This window comes from Enoplosus armatus, chromosome 17, assembly GCF_043641665.1.
Source record: "Enoplosus armatus isolate fEnoArm2 chromosome 17, fEnoArm2.hap1, whole genome shotgun sequence".
Taxonomy (NCBI): domain Eukaryota; kingdom Metazoa; phylum Chordata; class Actinopteri; order Centrarchiformes; family Enoplosidae; genus Enoplosus; species Enoplosus armatus.
The window spans coordinates 8,657,800-8,675,125 of record NC_092196.1 but is presented as its reverse complement, the minus strand read 5'-3'; the positions used below and the strand labels follow the sequence as shown (position 1 = coordinate 8,675,125).

Sequence of the window (17,326 nt, the reverse complement as noted above, 5' to 3'; positions counted from 1 at the left end):
TTTGTTTCTTTTTAACAAATTCCATTGTGAAAATGAAAACTTTTCATGGGCAAATAATTTTGACTGTTTGTTCATTGTCCATTGTGTTTATCTTACTGTTAAGTTGCACTGGTACTGCTCTTTTCACCAGCTCGGCCCAACCACTAAAGGTTACCTCTGACACAACAGGTGGTCACGTCTGAGTGTAGTAGTTTTTCTGAGTGGCCATGAACCAGACAGAATTCTCCTCACTCACACAGCAGCAAGCTATACTGCAATATAACTGTAGTTCCATATGTCCATATGTAAGGACAACTCAAAGAAGAGTATTAAAGTTGAGAACATTTAGATTATACACTGTATTTGCATGAGTAAAATAATTTCTATAAAGTGTGATTGGTGTTGTTGAGGGGAAAATGCGTTGAGACAGGGTCAAAAGAAAAGGTGTCGACACTCATTAATGGCTGTGCTTTCAGGCCAGGCTCAGTGGTAAGTACAGCCTAACAGTAACATGGCTTTAATTTCCAGACACAGCCCTTTCTGTGTGTAGTTCTTAGGGTTCATGGCTACCTATACATTTACTGCAGATATAATTGCATTTGTGCTGCAGACATTCCCGTTAAAAGTGAAAAAAAGATTGCATCTCCACATAATTTCTAAATTTGTAGGGTCTCCTTAAGAATCATAGACAGTTTTGAACAGACATGTTGACCTCTAGTAAGACATTTTGTTCAGGGTCTGCTGTTTAGCTTCTGAGCATGCCAGGGGCGTCCCTTTGTTTTTATAAACTGTCCATTTATATAAAACATTTTAGTATTATTTATTATTGTTTTTTTTCTCACGTGTGACTGTAGTGTAGGGTGAATGAAATGCAGGTCATGTACATATATGACACTGCATTAATAAAACGGAAAGAACTACATTACCCACAAGCCTATGCGACAAAAAGCCGCTCTAGCTGACGACGTGGCCGAGGTACGTCTCAACCCCGTGTTTCAGCGGACCGGGGTGATTCAAACAAGGCAAACCGGCTTTGTTCACAGCTAGTTCAGTGAGCCGTGGACTTGAACAAGCCTCTCCAGAAGTCCGATATCATCACTGCCTAACAATGTCTGGGAAAATCAAGAACCGAAGTGCCGCAAACGCAGACTCGATAACTGGCGGTGTGTCCTGCGATGAGCGCATTTTGCGGGATTGTCATCAACTGTACACGGATCCCGACAGTGGTGAGTTGGCTGACATATATTTTTCTGGACTCAACCCCTCCCTGGGAATCGCTCCAACATTCATTTATTTGATATTCAAGTTCAGCTAGCAAGCCGTTTACTGGTCGTGATTTAGCTGGCTAACTTATTAAGTTAACGTTATCCTTGATGCGTGGGGCTAACCGTTAGCTAGCTTATTATAAAGGATTTTGTGATTTGGCTGACGTTGCGCAAGCTAGCATTAATGCTAGTTAAATTAGCCACACACAGCTGTGGCAGCCTTAAGTATTAATTAATGACGAGTCACCTATACAGTCACAACTTTTTTGTAGCTCTTCATATAGTGAGTTTTGGTGTAGTTGGTGTTAGCTTACAAGAGTCATACAGACATGAATTCTGGGACCCCATAAAATGGTACATCCATTTTTTAAGTGCCTTCTTTGCTTTACCATTTTTTAAGAATAAATACTCCAACTGAAATGTTTATGGCCCTTCTGCAGCTCCTGTTCTCTCAAGTAGCAGTCTTACTCCTGACTGTCTGACCTGAAGCCAACAGATGGTTCCCAGTTTGGCTTGATGGATGCATCCTTGATTTTACTAAAACCAGTGCACCAGTTGTAAAATAATTATCAGTGATTATTTGGATCATGTTCTCTTGTTTTTTTCAGGGTTGATCTCTGTCGCTGAATCTGTTGGTGTGAAGTTGCTGGCTCCCAGGAAGAAGATCACTGTGTTGCTGATGGGCAACCACTCTGCTGGCAAGAGCTCCTTCATCAACTGGTAAATATATTTTTCAAAAGAACATCCCAGGGGACTTTACAGAAAGCAAGTCTGTCCACCCAAGACCAAACTACTCAACGATTAGCAAACAAAGTGATGCCTTAAACGCAGCACAATGGAACACGAGGAAATCCAAACGGCTCGCAACAGAAAGCAGCATATTGAATAGTAAGAGGTCATGTAGGTCATGTAACAAGTCTACCTGGTACACCTAGTCTAGTTTAAGCCTGTCCAGCTTAATTTGTCTGTAGCACTACGTTACATCCCTCCTTGGCACAGTTCTGCACGCAATGTATAGGAACATTTAACTGATAAATGCAATCCATAATGCATGAGTGCAGCAAAGGCCATACTGTGATCAGCCAATACAGAGTCTATTGATTTAGCTGAATAATATAGTTTTAATTGACTTAGTTTGGACAGTGGAAAAAACTGACTTGGTAACAAATATTTCTCCTCCACCTGCTCCTCACTGAATTGTTTGTTACCAGTTCCTCTTAGTCATGATTTGATTTTTCTTTTTTTTTTGTCAGGTACGTCGAAGAGCACATCCAGCGCACCGGAGTGGCTATTGAGACTCAAGGCTTCAGCTTTGTTACAAGTGGGCGCAAAAGAGAATCTCTCACAGTAAGTGCAACAGAACAAAAACAATAATCTTCATAGTCAATGTTAAATGCAAACTTTTCCTTTTTAAGTCATTCCTCCTGATAATGACTTATTATGTTCAATTAAATGAGTTCCTCTCTAGTGATTACTTCTAGAGGTCCTGATACTGACTGACTGATCTGGCTCTGTTTTTTCTTTAGGGAAATGCCACCCTTCATCTGTATCCACACTTCAAGCCTCTGCAAGAGTTCAAAGGTGAGAGTTTGTCTCCCCTTAAGCTGCTGCCACACTGATCCACTCCCAAATTCTCAGTGTTTTGATGGAGAGATTTGCTGTTTTATTGTTTGTCCATTTGACAATTCCTTGGACGTATTTTGTCTGTAGCCGGTTTAGGGTGCAGCAACAACACAGATCGATCAGTGTTGCAGCACCCTCACACTTCTTCATACAGCCACGAGCCCCACAGTCACTAGTCTTGTGGAAGATGAACAAGGATGTTTATGAACTCAAAACAAGCATTCAGGTTATTGTGCTGCACTTTTGTTAAAGCCAAATAGAGGAACTTATTTTGTGGTGCAACAGCCATGTGGCTTCAGCATCAAACATTAATAATTAAAGTATCAACATCTGCTGGCTTACCCGTTTTTCACCACAATTCTCTGATTCTAGGTGTGTCAGAGTACTTGAGCACAGAGATCTGCACGTCGCGACAGAAACGGTTCAGCCTGGTGACATTTGTGGATTCGCCCGGGTTGGTGGATGGTGATATGAAGTATCCCTTTGATGTGGATCAGGTTATCCTCTGGCTGGGTGAGTTGCAACTAACTGATCTTGTCTGTTGTCACACTGTAGTTATCAAGGGCCCCCTAAGGCTTTGTGGCCTTTAAATGGTATTGTAAAAATAGTACCGAATAAGAGGAATATCCAAGAGAATCTGTGATGTCCCCAGTTAATGTGAAATACTGGCCTTGAAAAGCACTAGGTGTGCTGTTTATTATTACCTTTTATTTCTCCATATGAAACTAAAGCTAAACTGAAGTACGTCTCAAAAAGAAGACATTGTCACTAGCTTGGAAACCTTAACAAATACAAAATGGAAAACATGAATTTATCCAATATCTATCCCTGCTCATCCTGTGCAGGTTTGCTGGGGATTGGAGCCTATCCTGAAATATTCTATAGAATACAACTATTTTGAAAAACTGGGACTGGAACTGGAATAACTTTTCTTCAGAGACATTTTGTTTCATTATCTGTCATCTTGACCAGACTTTAGTGCCATTAGGGAGCTTTTTCCAGGTTAACTGCTGGTGCCACCACTTCCCTTCGAGCTAACTTTGATGGCCTCAAAACAAACTGACAGCTCAAGCTCGGCAATAATCTTTCAGTGGAATCCTATTGTCTCAGTATGATGAAAATGTGACAGGATACTAAATTCTGTGTCTAAATAAGAAGCAAAATCCTGAAGGAAAGTTTCAAGAATATCTCTCAGAAATGTTCTGTTCTCTGACATCATACTTTCATTAGCATGCTTTTTAATAATAAGAATATAATATGCAATAATTGTAATAGGGTTCAATCAGTTGTGGAAAATAATGGTCCTTCCCACTGTTGCTCTCAGGTGATCTCTGTGACCTGATTCTGGTCTTCTTTGACCCCATGGGTCAGGCTCTGTGCAAGCGCACCCTCAACATTGTGGAGAGCCTGAATGAGAAACACGGTGATCGGCTGCGCTTTTACCTGAGCAAGGCTGACGAGGCCGGGGGAGAGTCGGACAGACAGGTGTGCACAGCAACAGCTTGTGTTTTGTGAAGAAAAATACATGATTCACTCACCTAATAAAAATAACGTTGTAGAAGTTAGAAAAGGAGTTTCCACATCTATAAGAACTTTAAAAACACATGCACTGCATTTATATTGTCAGACGTAGGACCCTCTAGGGGAAGTGATAACTAAAGATAAATCATGTCCTCTTCATGTTAAAGTGTGTGGGTAGTTGAAAGCTGCTGTCTTTACCAGTGCAGGGTTCAAAGTATGTACGGGTACAGAACACACAAGTAAAGACATTCGCTTCCATAAGATAAGGTCCCAGTAACAGAATTACTGTCTAAATGATAATCAAAAGCAGGAGCTGACATCTTTACTCTCTGTCCCCCTGACCTATTTCTTTGTGTTTTTGTGACTGGCTGTCTCAGAGAGTAATGATGCAGATTGTCCAGGAGCTCTGCAAGCGACCGGGACTCAACACATGCGGTTTTGACATGCCCACCATCTACGTTCCTAATCCAAATAAGGTAAGGATGGCACTTTCAATGAGTTGTAGGAGATTGTACACTTTTTAAGACTCATACCTATGTTCCCTTAACTTGTTCTCTGCATATAATTAGTTTAAAGATCGTAATATGAACTTACTGACGTGTAAGTGCACATTGTCTTTGTTCTGTCTGTGTTCTCAGCCAAGTCGCTGTGTCAACCAGATTGAGGAGGTGTGTCGCACCATCGAGAAAACTATCAACCAAACAGTTCAGAATACACTCAACTCCCTGGAGAAGGACTGTGAGCTCATCAGCGAGGCTATCACCGATACGCTCAGTAACGACAGGTAACACACACAAACACTTTGTTGGGAGAGGTTGCTTTCTTTGCATTTTACAAACGGTTTCATTCCTACTGTAAGCATAGTCCTGTGACACACACAGTAGCATCGGTCAGTGCTGCCTTCAGAGCATAACCTCGACCCTCTGCTCTCACAGGCAGACCAGTGTTGAGAACCGACGGGCGCGCTGTAAGAGCTGCTTCCTGACTCTGCTGGGCTTCATGGTCCCTCTGGCTCTGATGGCCTTACTGGTGCTGGGCACTCTGTCCCAGGAGCTGCTGCACATGGCTCTGGGCCGCCAGGGCACAGAGGCACTCTCGCTCTACCTGGTGAGTGTTCACGTCGTAGTTGTTGCATAGTCGAGATGAAAAGCCAGTCAAGTCTGATTTTAGCTGCTCTTGTAATCCACAGGCTCCCTTAGTGAGAATATTCGACTCCCTCTCTGTGGAGCAGCAGCTTTACGGCTGTGGCGGACTGGTCCTCTTCTCCTTCCTCCTGCTCATCATCGCACGCTTCTCCTTCAGGTAGATTTTAGTCGATTTTTCTGAATCTGCTGCTATACTGCTATCATTATTTTTTATTTCATGTAAACACCACACCTAATTTACCCTTTTTTAATCTTTTTATTTTGCTTTCTCCAACAGACACATGCATCTTGCACAACCCATTGCCAATTTTGATAATTAATTAATAATTTCTGTAACTTTTCAAGCAGTGAGTGCTGTTAGTTCCAGCTTGTCTATTGTAAGGATTTGCTGCTTTTCTTTCTCATGTTAATAATACATTTAATATCTTTTGGATTTTGGAGTTGGTTGCACAAAACGAGTACTTTGATGGCATCACCTTGGGCTTTAGGAAATCATGATGGGCAATATTAACTATTTTCTGATATTTTATAGAGCAAATGTGTTTTCTATTAATTGCAACACACTCCCCTTTTTTACTGCACCTGTGACACTTTCATTTCCCCTCGTGGAATCAATCAATCAAGCAGATAATCTATGTTAAGCTTAGAGCATTTTGGGCTCCTTGTGGATTTGACAAGGATAAAAAAATGTTTTTCAACTTCATCTTGTATGTTAATAACAAATCTCATCAAATTCTTGGACTTCAACATGTTTCCCTTTAATGCCTTGCAGGACTCGATCAACTCTGTCAGGCAAACAGAAAAGGCAACTGCAGGAGAAGCTGGAGTACGTTCAGGAGGTGGTCAAGACCAAAAAGGTAGTGTGTGTGTGTGTGAGTGAGACTGACTCTGAAATAGTACTAGCAATAAAAAGGCAGTATTGAGGCGTGTTTTTAACTGTCTATTCTTTCCTTCTAGAAAAAGCTGTATGAAGAATACCTTCGCCAGAGTGTCAGCGATCATGACATGGACTTGTAGAAAGACCCAGATGAACCAACGATTCAGCATCCTGTACGACCACATGGAAAGCTTTGCCAAGGTTTCACACCAGCCGTCACGTCACCCTGACCACTCGATGCTGTGTCTTTGCTGTAGTGTGCAGATATAAATCAGTTATAAGCACATGGTACACTTGTAGAAACCCGTCTAACTTCTGGTGCTTTGGATACTGTAAACCCTGTTTACCTGTTAGATTCCATTACCTCTGTAGAAACTCTTAAACAACACTACCTGCAGATAAGCAGGGTTGGTCTCATGGCAAATGAGCTTTTGCTACTGATCACTTAGTTGTTGTGAGCATTTATATACACGTAGTCTGTGCCTCCACTCATTCAAAGGAATTCAGGCTTATACCACTTAAAGATATTTAAAAATTTGCAAACTATTTATAATATTCCTTTATCAGAGAAATTGTATTTTGGTTAAACGGCATATAGCACTGTTATACATGAGTCACTTTGTATGAATTTTTGAAGACTTTCACCAGCATTTTATACCGTACTTTGACTGCTTGGTATTATGAAGTTACAGTTTTGGTATTAATCCAGTTTACATCATGAATGTCTGTGTTAGCTAATATGTAGAATATTCAATTATCCACAGAACTCCTGCCATTGAAGTAAATATCCAGCAATCAAACATTTTATCAGTGACCAATTCAACCTTTTGTATTTTCCTGTTCTGCATTGTGACCATGTTTTAATAATAACATGACTTAAATAAAAAACAATGTTCAATAGAGGAGGCAATGAGGCTTTTTCTTCACATTAAGTTCTAAGTTTGAGCTTTTTGGAACAAGAAACTAAAAGGATTCACCTTTCCAATTGTGCTTTTGATCATGTCTTTGTACTAAATTCCTTGACTCATAACATTTCCACTACAGCCTCCACATCACAAGTCTGCTGCTGGTGGACTGATGCCTTGACGAAAGGGGGAGAAATATACTCTATATATTGATTTTCATTAGATGGAAGTGGAGACATGATGCTCTGCCTCTGTTTTGGTCCAAATGTTGACTTTTTTTGAAAATCTTTGTTTTATAATCTTCAGATGAATTATTTTGATATATCCATGTGTAACACAAAGAATATGACTGAGACACATACCCATACATCTTCTCGGTTTGGAGTCTCCGCTTCACAGTTTTGTTCTTGCCACACCCAGTTTGCAAATGGATAAGGCCGAGGCAGGATGCATGTCTTCATAGATATCAGATTTCTAGATGAAGAGGTGAAAATCGAAGAGAGGTATGTAAGAGTATGAGGGCTGGAGAGAGTCAAATCGAATCAATACTCTGCATATACCCACAGTTGTGGCCACAGCATGTACTGCAGATATAAGGACTCTGCTGTAATCTCAGATTGATAACTCTTTGAAGCTAAAAAAAAAAAACCCTGCATGGCATCAACACTAAAAATGGCTTCCAGTTTGGTGAGAAAACAGTCATTTCACATCCTGTGTAGTTTTTTATTGAAAACCAAACACAGGAAACGATAAAGCTGGTACAGCCAGGTCTTTGTTAAGCAAAGGAAGCAGGTGCAGAAAGACTGAATGACAAAGCTGCTGCTGCTAATAAAGTACAGTTTCACAGTTTCAAGGTTTATATTAAGCTTGGTTTTTACTATTTCACAATATCACTTGTCAATATAAAGCAGATTAAGTTTATTAATCGCTTTAATAGAGCTCTTTTACTCAGAAGAGGGTGAGGAACTGCAACATGAAACAGTCCCTCTCTCAAGTTAACTCAAATATTAGCTGAAGTTGTTGAATGCATAGCGATGATTTGGCATGACTGTCTATCACATACACTACATGATTACATAACCTTTTCTCTGTGAAGGACAACAGGCGACTTCACATCGTATCAGCATGCAGCATGAAACCTACTCGCCTCAGAGGGGACATTAGATTGCAGAACGTGAGGGCCAATGCCTTTGCCAGAGCTGATAACACTTTGCATTTTGCTCTTTGCACTTGCAACTGGCACTGTGGGAAGGACAAGGGCCCATGCAAACAGACTTCTGTGCCGAGTTTTGTTTTGCTGAACGGAGGAACTGGACAGTTAAGCACACAGGGTTGTGACAGAGCAACACAGCAACGTCTTTCATCATGACACAGAGGCCAAGTAACACCATTATTTCTGACCAGCAGGTCCCTCTTCCTGCAGAGAGCTCCTCCTAAAAGACCTGCTCACCTGCACCACTACACTGCCTTCACACTGACTGAATGAATCGGCCAAATTGTTAACGAGGCAGTAAATAAAATGCAGGTGAATCTAAGTAAAGGAAATGTGATTTGTATTTTTAGGATTGTTTTTATCAATTCATGCCCCTTTTATCTTGAAAATGTTTTTCCAGACTTCAGATAGGCAAAAGGGTTGCAAAGGTAACTTCCAATGGGTAATATTGTTACTGTTGGAAGAGGTCAACATACCGTGTAGGAAAAGTTAGATTCAGGAATGAATGTGGGAACTAAATATAAAACAACATCAGATTGCCAAAATGTGTATAGGTCACTCAGGATGTTAAAATGAACACATAATTGTCCCCTATAATACCAGTATTCCTCCAGCAGAAGGTATCCTTATTTTGAGGAGGAACAAATCTACACCTCCATATTACTCATGATGATATACTAAAGATAATTGAAAACCTTTTATTATCTTTATTACACACTAACTTTTTGTCATTCAATTCTGCCTTTAAATGGAAAATGATCATATATGATATTATTATATATTTTATTTTGACTGTATGTTGGGGAGTTAAAGGACCTATTTAAAAAATATTTTAATGTCAGCATCCTCATGAAATAGTTGATAAAATATAATCTGGTTTAGGTTGTAGGACATGACAGGACTGTAGGAAGAGGAAAGTCTTATTTTTTTAAATCAATCATGCCTGTAAATTCTTAAAAATAAATGATGTTACAGTATCTGGTGTCATTTGTGTGACAGACAACCAAGAATGTGATTCAAAGTGTGGTTCAGTGACCTCCAGTGGTCATCAAACAGTGGACATGCCACAAACAATGCTGGTTCACTTCTACACTGCCATCATAAAGTCCATCCTCACCTCCTCCATCACCGTCTGGTAGACTGCTGCCTCCACCAAGGACAGACGCAGACTGCAGCGTATCATCCGCTCTGCAGGGAGGGTGATCGGCTGCAACCTCCCATCTCTTCAGGACCTGTACTCCTCCAGGACCCTGAGGAGAGCAGGGAAGATCGCTGCCGACCCCTCCCACCCCGGACACCATCTGTTCGACCCCCCCCCCTCTGGCAGGAGGCTGCGGTCCATCAGGACCAAAACCTCCCGCCACAAAAACAGTTTCTTCCCCTCTGCAGTCAACCTGACGAACTCTCACTGACCCCCCCCCCCCCCCCCCCCAACACAAACACTACTTCTACGCACCCACCCCCTACTGGACACTTTATTCTGGTCACTGCACTGTTGTTATTTATCTTATCTTATTTTTATCTTTATTCTTATTCTTATTTTAGCTTTTATATTCTACATATTTGTTGTCAAAACAATAGCACCTTCAGACCACAGCAAATTCCTTGTAATGTATGTTACTTGGCAATAAACAGTTTCTGATTCTGACATGACTGGATACCTGAAGTCCGGGGAGGATATAATCGGGTGTGGCAGTCACAAAAAGCAAAACTCTGCCCACTTTGATATATATTATTATTTAACTGCCATTAGAAAGCGGTCAAGTTAAAAGCAGCCCTCAAGTCAAGGCAAAGGGAGAAAGGCATTTGTGAACAGGAAGGAGGTTGACGTGTTTCCGCAGGCTTAGACCGGGGAAAGTTGTTTCCTGAAGTTGACACCGGGCTGATGATTTCCACACCAAAGCCCTGCTGCTCTTCTACAACATGACTTCGACATCTTTCTGGGACTTTTGAGAGACGTGTCGTCTCGTCGGACGGCCCCGCCGGTGAACTCTGTCTGACGGGAGGATGAGCTCCAACACTGAGCACACGGGTAATAAAAACGGCAACGTTAAACTTTAATCTGCTTCACGTTTCAACGGGATTGGTTGTGAGGTGATACTGCCCTCTTTACAACTGGAGTTTTAGTAAACATTAACGTTAACTTGTTGCTTGTCATCGCTGTGAGTGAAACCTGTTGATGTTGCAGCAGCTCCGGTCAGATAACCGTGAAACGGCCTGTTAGCATCGTTGACCATAGAACTGAACGGGCGCTGCTAGCTAACTAGCGCTTTACTTCTATCCAAACTGGAGTCCGGGGACCTCCTATAAACCACTGAGGGTGGTCCACTGGTCCAGACCAAAGTGAGTAACCGGATGAGTAATCCGGTTCAGCGTGTAAATCACTCTAACCTGGTTTCACTTCTTTCATTTGCTATTATGCTAGCCAATGAGGCTTGTTACACCAAAAAGTCATCTCTAGATATGCTGCTTTTTGAGACACAACCCTGTTGCAGGTAGCTTCAGTAGCAGCCTCAGGTCCCCTGCCGTCAACATGTTCACCAACTTGCTTAAACTTGAGAAGACAGATCCTCAGGTACACAGTCTGGGTATACATAATGTACACGATCAGGTATACATAATAATGACAGCAACAGTTAATAAACCCTCATGTTTTGTTTGGGAGATCCAGGGCCCTGACAGATCAGAAAACATACTTAATATTACTTTCCTTATATTAAGAGAATAACTTGATTCTCTAACCTGATTTTGAACTGATCCCATGCTGCAGAAGTCTGCTACAGAAAAAGACACTTCTGTTGTACAACACAATGGATTTTGACATTGATCTGCTAGTGTAGTCAACAATGTAAACAATTGATTGTGTGCCCTGCCATACAGTCAAACAGCTAAGAATGTTGTTAGATGGTGTCATTCACGTCTAATCTTTCAAGATGCACAGACACACTATTACATGACTGGCAGACCTGTATGTTTAAAGGATTTGTATGCAGCTTTCAGACAGCTCTGTCTACCAACTATGTGCATCCCTAACAAGGGCGACATAAACATGCTTCGTAGCTTTACAAAACTGAATGATGCAAGAAATTTAGAGTTGCATCCTGCAAAGTCGTCAGTGATGTCAGATGAGCCATCTACTTATCTAATAGTAAGATATTTGCAGGTCTTGTCTGATTGCTGGACACGCTGATTACTTTTAAATCACGTCACCCCCACATTTGTGTGATTCCATTCCTACTGGTGTGACCATCCTCAAAACAACATAATCAAGGCAAAACACGACGACCTGTTTTATCATTTTCAGAGGCGAGCCTTCAGGCCCAGCTAGCCGAGTACCGAGCTCAGGCCGAACACTGGCAGGGTGTGGCGACGATCTGTGAGCTGAGCAAACAGGAGGAACTGGCAGAGCTGCAAAAACAATGTGATCAAGAGATCCAGTCACTGCAGGAGGCTCTCAGAGGTCAGTGTGTGTATGTGTGTTGCACATGTACGTGATAAGCACAGTGTGCTTGTGACAGTTCTTATGTGCACAACTGCACATGGTCTAATTTCACATAATAGGCAGTATTTTTGTAAGGAGAAAGAAATCAGCCTAAATAATTACACTTTATGTGTGTCACATCTAAACTTTTGCACCATAGATTCACACTACTGTATATATTTGTGCATATATCACATACAAACAAAGATAAGTGACAATTTTAAGAAACGATAAGTCTAAGCCTGCTTTGATAAGAGGTTTGTAGAAATACAGCTATAAGCTTTTGTTTACTAAGCCTCTAAAGCTCTAAAGAAAAAGTAGAATCTGCAGTTCAACAGTCAGTTACTGGAAACATATTGAGTGTAACAGGAGGAATTGTTGTGCTCTAACCTTGCTTGCAGTTAATGCATGTCAAGTAATATCTGACTGTGACGGGTCACCTCTCAATTGGATATGTTTTAAAGATAAAAACCTGTTACAGTGATGGTGTTCAGAAACCTGGTACTATTTTTCCTATTCTAAGGGAACTACGGTTTTTGGTTTTCATTTTCGGTTCCTGTTTGTTTTGTTTCTAATCAAGGCCAAATGACCAAAATGGTTAATTACCCTGTTGACTTTCAATCTGTAGTATTAGTTAAACATTTGATACAAAGCTCACACTGAGCAGACTAAAATGCTGGTTTGTAGCGAAAGTCTTCAATCATTCATCTGTAGGATTAAATGGTTTCATCATTACTTTATTATCCCATTGTGTTGACAGAGACAGCAGCGCAGTATGAAGCCAGGATAGCTGTCCTTCAGTCTCAGCCTGTGGAGTGGAGGAGACCCAGTGGACAGAACATGGTAAGTGTTTTACTTTGTCTTTTTTCCAAAATTGTTCCCAAGTATTCTGGAGTTAATCCCCGGTGTTTGTTTTCCTGTAACTGTTAGATCAGTGGAAGGAAAGGCAGGATGGATGCAGAAGTCACCAGTAATCAATCCCCACCATCGATCACCAACAGCCAGACAGAGGCCGAGGCTGCTGCATCGACGGACAGGAGGCTCAACCAACCAGCAGAGTTCGAGGCGGCTGGGGAGGGAGAGGGGGCGTCACTTACAGCGGAGGGGTATTTTTCACTGCGGCAGTGCGACTCGGCCTCGTTGTCCTCCTTCTCTTTAGACACGCCCTCTCTGCCCAGAAAACTTCACGCTCAGGAAGACACAGACTCTCTGGTCTCCACGGGAACACTGGTGCCTGAAGCCATCTACCTGCCGCCGGCCGGCCACCGGCTGGTCACGCATGGCGACTGGGATTCTCTCAATGCTGAGGTACGGATTTAAAACCATGATATCTGTTTCAAAGGTCTGGTTTTATACTTTTATTGAATCACTGCATCTTTTTATATACGCAAATCCACTCACCGGTTTTAAGCTGCTTCTATATTTAAGAAAGGTTTGTTGCGATTGTGCACCAATAGAAAAGATTTGAATAGTCAGATGACTTTGCGGTGTAATGAGGGCGTGGTGTGTTTGGCAGGTGTCGGAGCTGCGAGGGGAGGTGAGTCGGCTGCAGGCTGAGAAGGAGGAGCTGGAGAGAGAACTGGATACACAGACCAACCACACACACAAACAGGTGAGAAACACTGCTCTATATAGTCAGTTACACACACACACACACACACACACACACACACACACACAGTGGATATGACGTGCAGACTTATCTACACATCTGACTTGATGCATTACATTAAAGCACCGTTTTTGGATTATTATCTCTGTATATTGGACATATTCTTTTTACCTTTTATACTATTAACATTTGTACATTACATGTTCTTAGTTTCAAACACTGTACATCTCTTCATTTTAAAAACAGATATATTTTACGTATTTTTAACATTTTATTGTAAATGTTGCTTTTATATTTATGATTCTTGACTTTTGTATTACTTGTTGTTTTTCTTTTTCTTTTCTCTTACTATGCGTATTCATGCACTAAAATACCAAATTCTTTTGTGTGTGTGTCTGTGTGTATTCAGGTATCAGTTCTCCAGTCTCAGGTCCACTCTTCAGAGGCCCTCCTCCAGGATTTGCAGAAATCTTTTAGCCAATCACAGAATGCGGTCCAGAGTCGGCTGGTGAGTGATATGATGTCGATGCTATAGAGTGTGTTGGCAAATGCATGTATTTGCTTTCTTGCATATTTCCTAAAATGTTGAACTTTTCCATTTTCTTTTGGTTAGTCTTATGTTAGCCATCTTGTTTAAAATGGAAAGATGCCATGTGCATGATGACTCACTCATTCATCACACAGTGATAGGGCCGGCACTAGTCACTTGATTCCTAAGGCAAGTCTGTATAATTACCCATAAGGCGTTTCTGTGCCAGCATACAATCAATGAACACGTTATTTAGTGGGAGTAGGTGTTCAATTTAGCATTTGTGTGTCCAGGCAGAGCTGTCCTTTTCCCAGAGGAAGATGTGCAGTGAGCTGTCCAGACTGAAAGGAGAGGAGGTTGAGGATGAAGGCCCAGACTCCAGCTCATCATTCCCAGCAACACTGCAGGTACGATTACTGTTCGAGGCAGTATATCTGCTCCACGCGTGCTGCACAAAGAAAACTCACTCAGGATCCAGTTTCTAAAAACTAAAATAAACATATTGTAGCATAATTAGTAAGATAATATTTTTGACATTGTTCACATCCAGTTTATTGAGCAGAATAGTTTCATATAGCGTTGTAAAGGGAACCTGTGAGGAGCTTGTTTATGTCTGTTCAGAGGTGACCTCCCTTTAGTCAGATGCTGCTTGTCTTCTTTTCGAACAGTTGGGATGACTGGAAATTTCAAACGGCTCACATATTTATTTCAGGTGGTCAGATAGTTTTATGAATAGTAATGGTACAGCCTCATTACTGCACAGCTTTACAGCAGGCAGTCAGTGAATGTGTGCTGACTGTTGAACTCTAACCTGCAGGGGGCGCACTGTGAGGAGCGTCTCCGTATTGAGATTGTCAACCTGAGGGAGCAGCTGGACACCCGGACAGAGGAGACCGGTCTGTGGATTATATTTTCATTTATGGCAGGTTTTCAACACTGACTGTTGACACTGAAACATTTTTTATTCTCTCTTCCTGCCTGCTCCCTCGTGCAACTGCCGTCATCAGAAGTTTTGGAAGGTGAGTGAACAACTCGTGCTTTATTGGTTAAGCCTGGTAAGCCAATTAGTAGGTCTTGTGATTGGTGTAGGGTGGTGATTGGTGTCACCTTTAACCTTTGTCTCTCCTTTGGTGAGTACAGTGTTATCATGATAACGTAAAGTTTAAGGTTTGTGATTGTGTGTGCAGTGCAGCTGTCCAGTCTGAAGACAGAGACGGAGAGGATCCAGGCTCAGAAGGACCAATTGCAGGCTGAACTGTTGGCCTGCCGCACTGAACTGGAAGCCCTGCGGGTGGCGCTCTCTCATGTGCAGAGCACCAACAAGGCCATCAGTAAAGACAAAGTAAATCCAACCTGCTTTTTTAGCACTAATGCTACTGTTTACTGCTGTTCGTGCACCTCAGTGACGTCTATAGTGCTGTTATTTGTGTGGGGGATGAATCCTGTCTGTAGAGGTCTGGAGTTGCTCAGTTGTCATCCTTGAACAGAAACAAGGGTTATGATCTCGCCCAAATACTGTACGATGTGACTGAAATCCATACCCAGGTGACATTATGACAACTACACCTTCTCCATGACGACTGAACAACTCCATCCGTTTATTTTTCAGGAAATTAATTAAGAATGAATTAACTGCACATGTGCACCTCATAGTTTACTTCTTCCTTAATAATTCCTGAAGTTGCAGCAGCTAAAAAATTTTGTTTTCCGTTTCTGAGTGTGAGCCTGCTTTACAATATTTAGATAATGAGAAAACAACCCAATGTTGACTAGAGATCTGGTTAAGTTTACATTGTGAATAGTGCAGTAGACACGCATTGGTGTCTGCTGCAGTGTCTTTTGTTGATGCTACCACAAGGAGTTGCAAAAGTAATATATTTTCAAATCCGACTCACGGGGGCCCTATTGTGACTCTTTTCTCTGTGGCTGTCAGGCGGCCCTGCAGCAGCAGTGTCTGGAGCTGCGTAGCCAAGTGATCAGTCTGCGCTCTCAGGTCGACACCAGCCAGACTGTACAGAGGGACTTTGTCCAGCTCTCCCAGTCACTGCAGGTAAGAAGCAACGGACAGTTGTAGAGGTTAATGAGGGATGATTTAAAAACCCTGAATGAAAGAAATTGCAGAAACTGGTACAAATCAGTTCCAGTTCTTTTTTTTGTGGTGCACCAACAGGATTTTTACACTACATATCAATGACACATAGATGTTTTACTGACCCCTCTCTCAGGTGAAGCTGGAGGTCATTCGGCAGGCGGAGACCCTTGAACAAGTCAAGGAAATCCTGGAAGAGGGAGTCAGCGAAGCTGGTTCTCCGCCTGCAGACGCCTCGTGAGTTATAGAGAGTCACATTGGAACCAAAGAGCACAGACCAAGATAAAACACCCCAAGAGTGACCAATAAGGGCCAACGAGCCATCGCCACATGAAATACTGTCGAGACCACTGGGATTATCACAGCTGGTGCTGCTGGCACTTGTAACGCTGGATGGAAGACTTTATTTTTGTGTTTGTTTCAGAGATGATGGTTTGGTGTCAATGATTGAAACTGTTGCTTAGTGACCAAAGTTATGTTTGATGAACCATGATTGCTTTGGGGACACTAAAAACTTTTCACACTCCCTTTTTCTTGCATCCAGTAACACATTTATTCCTGTACTAAAACATATGTTGATGTATTCCTTTGATAAAACTGACACGACTCCAGCAAAACACTCAACAGTCCAACACTTTTTGCACCGTATCAGTAATTGATATGCAGACTACACGATCGTTTTCCCATGCAAACTTCCTTTTGCATTATCTTTGTGAAGGAGGATCACAGTGCAATAATGAATAATGAAGCGATACAAAGTAGAAACTTTCCTAAATTAACAGCATTTTAAATGGGATGGATCTTTATTTTATGCATTCATTTGTTGTCTTTTTATTTTAGCTTAGCATTGTTAACGTCTTACTACAACCAGCTTTTAGACTTCAAGCTAATTTATGATTGTGGATTAGCAAAGAAGTAAAAATCAACGGAGAAATGTGAATGTGTAACATCTTGTCGGTTTGTTTTGTGTTAATGCATATTGTAAAGTAAAGATAGGCTGTCACTTTGTTTTTGTCAGTCTTCTGAGTTCATGATCAAATACTTTGATTAAGTTTCTCAGCTGAGCCCCGGATTTAACATACTGTAT

At 41.6% G+C, this 17,326-nt stretch overlaps 2 protein-coding genes across 2 annotated transcripts; both read left to right on the top strand.

Moving 5' to 3' along the window:
* Positions 1–1,087: 1,087 nt before the first annotated feature.
* Positions 1,088–6,722, top strand: LOC139300755 (uncharacterized). Its single transcript, XM_070923936.1, has 12 exons — positions 1,088–1,205; positions 1,853–1,964; positions 2,498–2,591; positions 2,771–2,825; positions 3,240–3,380; positions 4,192–4,352; positions 4,766–4,864; positions 5,027–5,172; positions 5,324–5,495; positions 5,578–5,690; positions 6,306–6,390; positions 6,491–6,722. Exons 1-12 carry the CDS (start codon positions 1,088–1,090, stop codon positions 6,548–6,550), a joined length of 1,356 nt encoding a protein of 451 aa, XP_070780037.1. The 3' UTR covers positions 6,551–6,722.
* A 3,669-nt stretch (positions 6,723–10,391) lies between these two features.
* rabep2 (rabaptin, RAB GTPase binding effector protein 2) lies at positions 10,392–17,242 on the top strand. The gene is made up of 12 exons (XM_070923460.1): positions 10,392–10,560; positions 11,833–11,988; positions 12,770–12,852; positions 12,940–13,317; positions 13,526–13,621; positions 14,031–14,129; positions 14,444–14,557; positions 14,968–15,046; positions 15,158–15,169; positions 15,338–15,492; positions 16,084–16,200; positions 16,376–17,242. The coding sequence occupies exons 1-12, from the start codon at positions 10,536–10,538 to the stop codon at positions 16,478–16,480; spliced, it is 1,419 nt and encodes a 472-aa protein (XP_070779561.1). The 5' UTR covers positions 10,392–10,535; the 3' UTR covers positions 16,481–17,242.
* Positions 17,243–17,326: the final 84 nt, after the last annotated feature.

What these genes read in the sequence shown, in the direction of transcription:
- LOC139300755 (XM_070923936.1), top strand. Translation starts at nt 1,088, where the DNA reads ATGTCTGGGAAAATCAAGAACCGAAGTGCCGCAAACGCAGACTCGATA. An exon ending in TCAGGTTATCCTCTGGCTGG is followed by an intron (nt 3,381 to 4,191) that starts GTGAGTTGCAAC and finishes TGTTGCTCTCAG; the next exon opens with GTGATCTCTGTGACCTGATT. An exon ending in ATCGCACGCTTCTCCTTCAG is followed by an intron (nt 5,691 to 6,305) that starts GTAGATTTTAGT and finishes AATGCCTTGCAG; the next exon opens with GACTCGATCAACTCTGTCAG.
- rabep2 (XM_070923460.1), top strand. Translation starts at nt 10,536, where the DNA reads ATGAGCTCCAACACTGAGCACACGG. An exon ending in GACCCAGTGGACAGAACATG is followed by an intron (nt 12,853 to 12,939) that starts GTAAGTGTTTTA and finishes TGTAACTGTTAG; the next exon opens with ATCAGTGGAAGGAAAGGCAG. An exon ending in ATGCGGTCCAGAGTCGGCTG is followed by an intron (nt 14,130 to 14,443) that starts GTGAGTGATATG and finishes TTGTGTGTCCAG; the next exon opens with GCAGAGCTGTCCTTTTCCCA.